This window comes from Podarcis pityusensis (assembly GCF_964106645.2).
Source record: "Podarcis pityusensis genome assembly, chromosome: 14".
Classification (NCBI taxonomy): Eukaryota; Metazoa; Chordata; class Lepidosauria; order Squamata; family Lacertidae; genus Podarcis; species Podarcis pityusensis.
This window is the reverse complement of record NC_138039.1, coordinates 29025705-29037353: the sequence shown is the minus strand read 5'-3', so window position 1 is coordinate 29037353 and position 11649 is coordinate 29025705. Positions and strand designations below refer to the sequence as shown.

The 11649-nt window shown below is 46.4% G+C and overlaps 1 protein-coding gene across 6 annotated transcripts; it reads right to left on the bottom strand.

The window, feature by feature from the left end:
* Positions 1-955: 955 nt before the first annotated feature.
* Positions 956-11116, bottom strand: INTS14 (integrator complex subunit 14). 6 transcript variants are annotated; one of them, XM_080982169.1, is made up of 13 exons: positions 10964-11116; positions 10154-10271; positions 8994-9258; positions 8722-8829; positions 7954-8109; positions 7585-7703; positions 6091-6233; positions 5508-5600; positions 4946-5090; positions 3650-3783; positions 3154-3272; positions 2265-2330; positions 956-1315 (listed from the first exon to the last, which is right to left on the bottom strand). In XM_080982169.1, exons 3-13 carry the CDS (start codon positions 9213-9215, stop codon positions 1064-1066), a joined length of 1557 nt encoding a protein of 518 aa, XP_080838295.1. In that variant the 5' UTR covers positions 9216-9258; positions 10154-10271; positions 10964-11116; the 3' UTR covers positions 956-1063. The 6 variants fall into 6 exon arrangements, with proteins under 6 accessions (XP_080838295.1, XP_080838300.1, XP_080838296.1 ...); XM_080982174.1 differs by having other exon boundaries at positions 4946-5087; XM_080982170.1 differs by having other exon boundaries at positions 10989-11106.
* Positions 11117-11649: the final 533 nt, after the last annotated feature.

Sequence of the window (11649 nt, the reverse complement as noted above, 5' to 3'; positions counted from 1 at the left end):
AGTCATAAATAAGGACCCTGACAGAACAGAGGGGAGCAAAGCAGAACCTGAGTAGCTCTTGGAGTGATACTGGAATAATTTACAACGCGGGTCTCTGGCTCAGCACCCCCTTCCCTTCATGCTCCATGCCCAGAGAACGGGGGAGGGTCTGTTTGAGTGCTTCTGCTCCTTCCCACTATTGAAATGTTTTCCCTTACAGCTTTACACCTGCATAATGTATCTCTTGAACCCCCTGATCTACAAGGGGGTTCACACTCTTCTTTGTGGTCATCGCTTCCAGTCAGTTCAACAGCATATGACATTACTCATATCCCCTCCAACCTGCCAGTTAATAGAAGCAGAATTCTGAGCTCTGGCTGTTGCAATTCACCATCAATGCCCAAGTTCAGTCTTGGTGAAAATGTGAAATTAATGACTAGAGTGGGGAATTCAAAAAGTGCTACCATCTGAGAACCAGACTCTTAAATGTACATCAAAAGTGCATGCCAGTCACACCGTTTAAATAGCAGCAGGGGTTGTTTTTTACTTTTTCTTTACACAGCCCAGCTTCCAGAAAAAATAGTTGTCCTAACTTTCTATCCAGAGCAGAGGTGGGGGACTTGATCTAGCCAGTTCCAGACCATCTTCTATAAGCTGTTTTGATGGGGGGCAGGGCTACCCAGCAGTCAATCACCTGATGTAAAACGACACCAGCTGATTCACTATTCAAGCCATGGGAGCTATGTCAAATCTTAGTGCTGTAGAACCAAAGTGCAGGGAAAGATTTATCTCCGCAACTGACAGTGGTTTACCTAAATAGCCCTATGGTGCAGAAATCCCCACTGTTGATGTCTTTTTACATTCCTTGTTCAGGAAACCTTTGAAACGGTATGACGGATTTCAGGAGTACTGTGTTGGTTTTAGGGATTTCTAAATTCTCCCTTCCTCAGGGCCTGTGATAGGAAGGAAAGAGGGATGAAAATGTAACAAATTTAATAATACAGTCTGCTCTTACAGAGCAAGCTTGGAATACAACAGTTAAGAAAACAATCAATGATGGTCAAAGTTTCGCTTTAGAGGGTCATCACAGGCGCTCTGTCCCACTGCTGGAGAAGTCTGTCTGCAGAGGTGTGATGTTGTGGTCATAGGTGGCATATTCCGAGGTGCCACTGCCTGCCATTTTGAGCTGCTGAGCAGCGTGGGTAAGCTGGAAGGCGGCATCTGGGTGGGCTGTATCTGGCAGGAGGGTGCATTCCCTTTCGAGTATATCTGCTACACCTTTCAACAGGTCCCAAAACCCAAGGGCTAAGGCTGCCTTTCGCAAGCGATTCAGCTCCTAGAAAGGAGTTAAGAGAGACAGCAGTGTTGGTGTCAGTTGAGACTGATGGGGTGTAACGCAGGAGGCCAACAGTAGGTGGAGCCTGAGTCAACTCTAGTTTTATCCCAGACTTCCTCCCCAACTTTCTACAAGTGCAACACTGAGACAATGGAGGAGGAAGCTGACAGCCAGTGCGATCTACTGTTCCCCATTCTCCCTAGTGGACCAGCCTCCACTGGAGAGAGAACACTTTCTAATCAAGCACTTGTGCAGTACTGAGAGGTCTTAAAATTATAATGTCATCTGAATGGGGGGAAATAAAAAGTCTAGTGCAACACTAAAGTAGAATGAGTTCATCATTCACTCTAAACGGGTGCTTCTAAAATCAAGGATAGGGGATGTGTGTGGCTCTCCAGATGTTGCTGGGTGGGTGTGTTGAATCAAACTGGAGAGCCACAGATTCCTTATCCCTGTTTTAAATGCATTAAGGCCAGAGGCTTCTACACTTTGTCTCACTGGGTAGTACTAGCATACACGCTGCTGTTGTCTGCCAAGGATCCGTGCATGTTGCAAAGGATTCTGGAGTGCACCTCTGGAGGTGTACAGTTCATTTAAACAGAGCACTGGCTATTTCCTTGTATGTAAACGAAGAGTGCACTTCAACACACACAACTGCACGTTACACGGGAAGGAGGTGTACATTGTCCTCTTTCAGGGAAGTTAGCCTCCAGCTACTGACTCCTCCACTGAGAAACCTTTGAGCCAACCAAGTACAAACCAGGGCTCTCCAGCCCTGAGCTGGAGAACAGCTGCTCTAAGCCACTATGCCAGCTCTCACTGCTGCTAGGACACAACTAGCTCTCTCTGTTCTACCAGGGAAGAAAAAGCACTGAGTGAGTTGCAATTTATTCGCCTCTGCAAGAGAGCCCCTGGAGACCAGGGTGCCACGGGAGCCTGCCGCTCTCACCTTGTAGAAGGTCTGTGTTTTTTCAGGGAGCTTCCTTGCATTCCTAAGTATCTTCTGCACATCTGTCTGCGGGGAAAGGAAAAGGAAAATATGCCTGGCTTGCTGGAGCTTGAAACTTCATCCCCCACCCCCTTACAGGTACAAAAAAGGACAACTTCACCACCACACACCCTCAAACTCCCTTCCCACAGAGTAGCATTCTTAATGGGGAATACGCTTTACTGCTCAGAAACCTTGGAACTGTACCAGAAGTTGACAGCAGGCTGACATGAATGCTGTGAGCACCAAGGTGATCTTCCCACACCCAGAAGCAGCCACCCGCTTTTTGCACCAACAGAAACCTCCAGACAGTCTTCATTCTTTTATTATGGCTGGAGAACTGAGGCAGAGAGATTAGTACATCTTGCCCGAGTCTGCTGAGGAGGAGTAGACCAGGAGCTGAACTCTAGTCTAATTCCACGAGGCTTCACTTACTGCATTTACGGCCCTACCTCTCCACACACCCGCAGGAGCTGAAGGGGGCATATGTGGTTCTGTCCCTCCCCATTTCATCCTCACAACCAGCCTGCAAGGTAGGTTATGCTGAGGGACTTGAACCCTGGTCTCCCAGGTTCTGGTTCAGCACTCATAACTCCTAATCCCCGTAGCCGTTGTCCAGCAGCAGGTTGGTGTAAAAGGTTGTTCCATGTGCCCTGGGGCTGCACACTGAAGGTGGGGGGCAGGAAAGTGGCCTTTCAAGAAAGCGGGCCCAACCTTCTGGGCTTTCCCTCCCACTGTGGAGCGTCTATCAAACTGAAAGCCTCTTGAGAATCCCCTCCCACACACAGACCTGGGAGCACAAGAGAAAGTGGATGCCTGCTGTGGGCTTTGAATTCAGCCCTCTGCTCACCTGGAGGCCATTTTGTTTAATCCACACTGTTACATTCTGTGCATAGCTGCGTTTATTCTTGGGTTGCAACGGAAAGGGACTCTTGTTGTCGTCTTCGCCATATGGGTTCTCTTTAGCATCTGAAAGGAAAACGAATCGCTGAAGAATGAGACCACTTCCAAGCAAGCAAAGCAACTGAACGTATGGACTGGATGCTTGAAAAGGGGACTCTAAAAAATTGTCAAGAGATACGCAGGACACAAGAGCCCTTGATCCAAGGTGGAACATGCACACCAAAAGTTCCTGTGTGCACAGAACCTCACCATTTGCACACCAATGGTTGGGGCAGTTCTGTGAGCAAAAAGAGGGAACTACATCTGGAGCCTTCACTGAAATGAATGGGGAATCTGTGGTGTAGAACTCATGGACCCAACAGGGGAGGAAATGGGCTTGGGAAGACTAGTGTCTCAAACGCCGAGAGGATTGCTAGAACCATTCAGACAGGCATGACTCCTACCTGAGATGGGGCCAAGTTGGGCCATCTTCCCCAGCCAAGGAAGAGGCTCCGGACCCGGCTCAAAGAGAGACATCATGAGGTTGGACTTCTTCTTGCTGTCAGCCTGAGAATACAGCATCCCATACCATTCAGGGCTGAAAAGAAAAGCAGAACATCCACAAGCAGTTCTACCATTCTTGCTCCAAAGAAAACGCCCTGGCCAATCTGGGGCTGGGCATTCCCTTTCCCTGCAGCTTCTCACTACTACAAGAACAGACAGAAGTCACAAATGATCTGTCATATGAATAGCCTACTGGATCAGGCCAATGGCCCATCCAGTCCTGTTCTCACAGTGGCCACCCAGATGCTCCAACGGGAAGCTTGCAAGCAGGACCCAAGTACAAGAGCTTTCCCCCCTCCTGTGGTTTCCAGCAACTGGTATTCAGAAGCATTACTGCCTTCAACTGTGGAGGCAGAGCATAACCGTAATGGCTAGTAGCCATTGACAGCCTTCTCCTCTATGAATTGGTCCAGCCCTCTTTTAAAACGATCCAGGTTGGTGGCCATCACTGCCTCCCAGGGGAGCAATTTCCATAGCTTAACTATGCACTGAATGAAGTGCTTTATTTTATCTGTCCTGAATCGTCCAGCATTCAGCTTCACTGGATGTCCATGCATTCTGGTGTTATGAGAGAGGGGAGAAAACCATTTCTCTATCCACTTTCTCCATGCCAGGCATTATTTCACAAACTTCTATCTGCCCTCTTCTTCTATTAATTTTCAGGAAATGTTTAGGGACACTTTGTTCCAAGACCAGGCCTCTGCTGTGGAAGTTTCCAAATGTGGCCCTTGTGACTCTTCCCCAGGGCCCCATGCTGGCCCTGCTCTGTGACCCCCTCCTTGAGGGCTTTTGCCTGCCTAAAGGGATATGTGGGCGAGTGTAGAAACCTCTTGGGTTTTCTGTGGTTACCTACTGTGTATAATGGCAAGAACTGCCTGTTTTGCTCCATCCTCTGTTTGCCTTTGACCCCACCCACTTGGAAGCCCCTGGATGATTACTTGGAGTGAATGTGGCCCTCAGGCAGAACAAAGGCTTTCCCACCCCTGTGTCAGAAGCTTCTGGAACCCCTGCCTTGTTGTGGTGGACGTAAGTCGCCCATCAAAGGACATCTGGTAGTTAAATCCAGTCTCCCTTTTCCAATACTGAAATGAACTAAACATCAATCACTGGCCCCAAATACATACAATTCTAGCCAATAACATCTCTGTTCTCCAGAACCACGAGCCCCCTCCCCCCATCCCCTGGACGCTTCGTACCCTAACTGCACAACAGCCACCATGCCTTCGACTTTCAGGCTCCCATGAAGCAACACACAGAAGTTCGGGATCTTGCCCGCTATCTGATTAGCCGAATTCTCGTCTTCAACCTCATCAGCAATCCCAGGACCCACCTCATCTCCTTCTAGGGAAAAGGGAAAATAAGACACTATCAGAACCTGCCTCCTCTCACTGGGGTGGTTGTTATTGCTGCTGCTGCTGCTACTACTACTACTGCTGTTGCTGCTTAGATATCATTTTTTATTATGCTTATATCCCACTTTTTTCCTCCAAGGAACTCAAGTTTGTGTTCTCCCCCTCCACATTTCATCCCTTTATCAATCCTGCAAGATAGGCTAGGTTGAGACATCATGACTGGCTCCCAAAGTCATTCAGGGAGCATCATGGTCAAGTGGGGATTTGACTCCTTGTCTCCCAGGTCCTAGCCCAGGACTCTAACCAACACACCACACCACATACTGCCCAGATCAGTGCTCAACAGACTAAAAATACAGAGTTGTCGCTGCTGGGTGTGGGGAGGGGAGAGAGCAGAAGGGCTCACCTTTGTTGAGAGCAATAGGCAACACCAAATGCCTAGATAGGACAGGGGGACTGGAGATATCTGCTATGTCAATAAACCCAACTATTTCCAAATCTAAAAGGGGGAAAAACAGAGAGAAGGTGATCAGATTTCAAAAAACACGCCAGCTGGGGATTTCTTCCACACACCCACATAATGTCTAAACAGGAACACACCATCTCACACATGCCCCTGGCCCTCTCAAAAGTAGACCAGGACCATTCCAAAGTGGAATCCAACCAGACCACAGTGGTTTATCCTCAGTTTAAATCCCAGAATTGGGGCCTGCCACTGAGAATACCGTCTCCTGGGCCACCCTCCCTCAAGCTTCTGAGAGTGGTGGAACAACCAAGAAGTCCCCCTCTGATGATCACAACCCCTGAGAGTGTCTATAGGGAAGGAGGCAGTCTTCCACATCCTTGTCACCTGAGTCATTTAGAGCTTTCAGTACTAAGTGTCAGAAGTGGGACAGATGGCTACATTCCACAGCCCAAGTCAGAGGAAGAAACTGCTGAGGAGGAGGAGCTAAATCAAAGTTGTTGCCAGAAAAGAAGCAGCTACTTACCCGTATTAATTGTTTTAGGGATTGGATCGATTTCCTCATCTATAATGAAAGGCTCCGGCCTCGGAAAGGCTTGCACGTCCGAAGACAAATGGCCGCATTTCAGAACAGCATGGAAGGGGGTATAAGCTACGTCTATTAGCTTTCTAGAACAAGAGAGCTTATCATTAAAACAAAAAGTTAAATCCAAACAAGGAGTTTGTTTAGATGATGTTTAATGGGTGGGAAGACTGGTGACAAGACATCTTTTGCTTGACCATTCATTTCTAGTTGCAAAGAATTATGTGATCTTTCAAGCAACAGGATTTTTTTCATCAGAAAGAAGAGCTAAGAAAGCGGCCATAAGATCAGTGATAAATAAGGCCCTTTGTAGATGATGCTGGGAGAGCAGTTAAAAGATAGGTCAGTGGTAAAAGGTCCCAGGTTCAATCCAAGGCACTTCTAGGTAGGCAGGGAAAGACTCTAGCCACCACAGCTAATAGAGATTATAGGAGCTGTGGTCCAACATCTGGAAGACCAAAGGCTGGAAAAGGCTGGTGTAAACAATACTGACCTAGATAGGCAAACGTGTAAAGATAAGGCAGTTTCTTATGATCCTAGGAGTTCTCTATGACATAGCTACACAGTTAAACTGGTCTTAAACTAGCTTAAGCTGCCATAGACTCCATTAAGGAAGCAGGCACTGTAGTTTCTAAGAGTGCCAATGACAACAAATCTCCTGCAGTACATGGAAAACCACAATTCCAAGAGTTTTATCTGTCAAATTTGGAGAGCTCTGCTTTGGAAGCAAGCGGAATGGAGGATTCATAGAGAAGTCAATTTATGTAGCAATACTCATATGATTAAATTACTACCCTGCCAACAGAATTGTGTGCAACTCATGATCTTTTCATCCCAAAATTTATGTCTTATCTTATCTGTTCATTTCATTTACTTTATCTATTTTGTACTTTGGAGCAAACATGGAAGCTGGAGCACCAGCCGGCCAAAGTTAAGCATTTTAAAGTCCAATTCATCGAAGTATTAACATTAGTGAGACTTTGTACTTAACTGTGGCTGGACTGCGACCATTCCTGATTTTCTCCTCAAAAAACCTTGCAACTCAATGTTTATAGCACTAAATTTAGACGGCCATCTGTCACCGATGCGTTAGTTGAGATTCCTGAATTTCAAGGGGGCGCACTAAATGACCCTCAGGGTCCCGTCGAACATTACAATTCTATGATAATTACCATCAAATATTAGTAATTACTCAAGGGGGGGGGGAAGACTGTGGAGGAAACTAACCTTGCAGACAAACAAGAAGGGACAATAGTCACAACTGAAAGGCAGAGGACACATTAGCATCAGAAGACTGAATTATATTGGTGGAAAAGTTACCCAATAACTTATCTGTGCTAGGTAGGAAGAGAAGGAAACAAACCCACACCATGTCATGCAAGACTCTGTGTTGAAGGATAGCATTTACACAGCAATGCTGATCACAGGTGTACTCACCCAAACATGGACTGCACATTCTTCAAGCAAAGGGGTCCATCAATAGTAAAAATCTGACCCTCTCCGTTGTTTAAGTCTATGAGCCGTTCAAGACAATCTAAAGAATCTGAGCTCTGGAGCTTTAACAAAAGAAAGCACAACTTCACACACAGTGTCCCAGTTGCATGTAATGCCAAACTATAGCTTTGTGCGAGCAGGCAGTTTCCTGGAGAGGCAATTTCCCCATTCTGATTCTTTGGTCTTGCTGCTGCTGCACTGCTGTGAGCTAAGCCATAATTTATCTCATCATAAAATCCAAACTCAGGCTTGTGGTTTGTCTTCTGTAGACAAACCAAGAGCAAACCTTGTTTAAAGCCAAAGGGGACTCACCTCCTCCAGATTGGCCATGCACATGACGTATAGCTTTGATGGGAAAGGAAAAGGCAGAGGGAACCGGTTGCTTTCAGTTCGTTGGCCAAGAGTAGCCAAAGAGTGTCGGAGAGAGCCCCTTCCAATGCCCAAGCTGCCATCAGTAACAAGGACAACCTAGCAAGGAGGGAACAAGAGAAGCAGTGACCCAACAAACATGTTGATCTCCAAAAACTATCCCATGCTGCAAGCACTTGTCAGTCGATTTTAGAAGTACCAGTTTGAGATTTCACATCCTCAGTTTTCCACCTGCAATATGGGGATTATAACAGCTTAACTCAGACTTGTTGGAAAGGCCAGCCTACAAAATCATTATTTCTTTCCCAAGTTCTTGGGGTGTTTTCCCATGTGAGGTTTGAATGTGCCTTCAGGCCTCTCTTTGCTAGTAGTACATCATGTGAACCTCTATAGGAAGGCCCCCATGCATTAGAATTATACAGGATGTGACAGTGTTTAATAAGGGCTGAAAAACTAGAAGCTCTTAGGCCAAAAGGAAACCTCAGAGATACAACCCGCCCCTTCAACTAATACTCCTGAGGCAAAAGAGGCAAACAGAAAGTACTGAGTGGCAAGGATAACTTTCTGACAGGATACTCCTTGCTCACAAAAAAGGGTATGCTTAGTACACCTTACCAGGATGTGAAGTTGTTTCCTGCAGATGTATGTAGTCTGCTCAATCCTGAACCCTAATTTATAGCAGTCATCATCTGGAATAGTCTAAAATCTTACCTGGCAGGGAATGGCAGCCCCCCATTCCTGTTGCACAATATTGCAAACCCCAAGCAGAGCAGACTCCAAGCATGTTTTGTCATAATCGTCCATATTACTCAGGGCTTCCTGTCAACACAAGTTACATACTAGTTGGCTGGGGTTAGAAAAATACTCTATATGCAACTTGCTGCTCAATTATACAGGACTGAGTTGGAGTTTTGAGAATGACAATCAGTCCTAATTCATATTTACAATGCAACAAAAACATTCTCTGCCTTTATATTTTGTACCTGGAGCGTATTGTAGTCTCTTGTGAAGGGAACCATCAGTTCCCAGAGGGATGAAAACACAACCAAAGCAGTGAATTCCAGTTTGTAGTTGGTTGCCATGTGTTCAAACAGCATGGTCAGGCCATGAGCTGCAAGATGTTTCCGCTGATATTCTTCAGAGCCCTCAATTGAGACTGGCCGGGTCATTGAGAGGGACACATCCATCACCACCACAGTCGGCATGGTGTCCCCTTCTTTGTTCTACCAAATGTACAAGAGGAAATTGCTGTGGAGGAAGAAATGGAAATAAATGCCCATCAGTTTTAACCTTTTTCAAATTAAATATATAATAAAACCTCCTGCAAATCAGGAGGTTTTCCTTGTGGATTGTTGGAATAATTTTATTGAAATATTATGACTTTTTGGCTTCTAGCCTTTTTGTAAGTTGCTTAAACTTTTAGTAGGAGACTAATGCACCAAATAAATGATAATAAAACAATCTTAGAAACAACTAATTCCACTTTCATTACCTAGCGCAGGGCCAAAAACTGGTATATAAATAAACAGGTGGTGTTGCAAGGAGAGAAATGGAACCAGAGAGTGAACTCCCCAGAAAACATCTGCTAAGTAGCTATTAATGTAATAATAATAATAATAAATAAAATAAATATTAAAACAAAACAAAAAAGGAACCTAGGGAAGAATTACAAATATGCATGCTGGCACTGTGTGGTTGAGGGATGGTCAACACAAGCACAGCAAGCCAATTAAGGATAATAAAGGAAATCTGAGAAGGGGGAAATTGGTGAAGGAAGAGGAGTACATTACCTATAAGGGAATGGATAGCATAGAAGAGGCCAAAAAATGCATAGAAAAGGAGAGAGGCAGCACCTATTTGGAGTGCAAGGGATGGTAAGAAGAATCTGAGGGAAGAGGACAAATTGGTGGAAACAGTGGAGCATTACCTAATAGTTGGTGACATTCTGAATCTAAGATGAGGGTCAAGAGTGAATTCCAAAGGGGTAGCCATGCTGCAGCAATGCCAACAAGGGGTTTTGTAGCCCCTTAAAGCACCACATTAGTGTGGGCAAAAAGAAGGAGGAACGATACCGGTATATGCAGAAAATACGTCCTGAGAAGCTTGCAACCTCTCCCATTTGTCAAAACCCTCACAAACTCACCTTTTCTCTGTGGCTTCTGGCTGCATCCCAACTGTGCGATGGAGTCTGAAGCAAACCTAGGTGCGTTTGCTCACATTTAGCTCCTTAGCTGCCTTTGTCTCTTCCTCGGCTGTGGCTGCTTTAACAACAAAAGAGAACATCATTAAGTATTTCCCGGTTCTATCGGACCAGTGGCCCTTTTAGCCCAGCATCCCATTCTCACAGTGGCCAACTAAGTACCCCAAAAGGACACCCCACCCCAAACCAGGACCTGAGTGCAAGAGCAGCACTATTTCCCCACATGCAGTTCCCAGAATCAGGCATGCTGCCGTAGAAAACAGAAAGCTGCCTTATACACAGAGCCACACTATGAAGGTCCATCCAGTTCTGCATTGCCTACACTGACTGGCAGCAGCCTACCGGGGGGTTCGGGCCAGCAGTCGTTCCCCAACCCCCACAACCACACCCGGGGATGTAAAGGACCGAGCCTGGGACCCCCCAGAACTCAAGGCAGGTGCTCCACCACTGAGCCAAACACGTGTATGTCCCTCCCCAACAGTGGAGGGAACGTATAGCCATGGTGGCTGGTAGTTGCTTTTAGGCCGTGAGCAGCTCGGGGAAGGGGCTTGCCTGGCTCTGACGAAGGAAGCCGCACACAAACAACAGCAGCCATCATCATGCCCATTATGTGGACAAAAGAGAAAGTATGTGGGGGGCACGTAGGGAGTAGGAAAGAAAAGGGGGCTGGAAAAGGAACTGGGGGGTCCGTCTAATTACAGAAGGGGGAGCTCCCAGCCCCACTATGTTGGGATGTGTGAGTGTAAATCGTACTTTCCATCCGGGATGGGGACCTCACCCGCGCACCGCCGCCATGTTGGGCCACCCCCGTAATTCCTTCCCCGCTGATGCTCTAACCGCGGACTTTGGGGCCGGCTTTAGAAAGCGGCCCTCACAAAGCACTTACTGGGCACGCGCGGCTCGGTTCGCCTCGCGCACGCTCAGTTGCGGCAAGTGAAGCTCGAGGGCGGAGGAGGGCGTTTTATCAACCGCGAGAGCAGGAGCTGTTTCCCTGCACGGCTTTTGGTTTTGAATAACAAGGATCAGGTTTCTTTGCATCTCTAGAATGCAGAGAAGGGTGTTTTTTTCGGGCGGGAGCGGGGAGTAAACTTGCAGATCTATGCTACAATTTTTTAAAAAGCAACCTTTTAAAAATTCAAAAAAACATTTTTTTAAAAAAAAATCTTCTAAAAATAAGAAGAATGTGCATGTTTCAAAATACACTGGATTATTTATTTATTTAATTAATTTGTTTAGAGCATTTGTATCCCACTCTTCAGGGACGTGGGTGGCGCTGTGGGTTAAACCACAGAGCCTAGGGCTTGCCGCTCGGTCCCTGCTCCTGCCAACCTAGCAGTTCAAAAGCACATCAAAGTGCAAGTAGATAAATAGGTATCGCTCCAGCGGGAAGGTAAACAGCGTTTCCGTGTGCTGCTCTGGTTTGCCAGAAGCGGATTAGT

Coding starts and splice junctions, on each gene's coding strand:
- INTS14 (XM_080982169.1), bottom strand. CDS start 9,215: ATGCCGACTGTGGTGGTGATGGATGTGTCCCTCTCAATGACCCGGCCA. Junction 8,830..8,993: donor GAGACTACAATACGCTCCAG/GTACAAAATATA, acceptor TTGTGTTGACAG/GAAGCCCTGAGTAATATGGA. Junction 5,091..5,507: donor GCCTATTGCTCTCAACAAAG/GTGAGCCCTTCT, acceptor CCTTTTCCCTAG/AAGGAGATGAGGTGGGTCCT.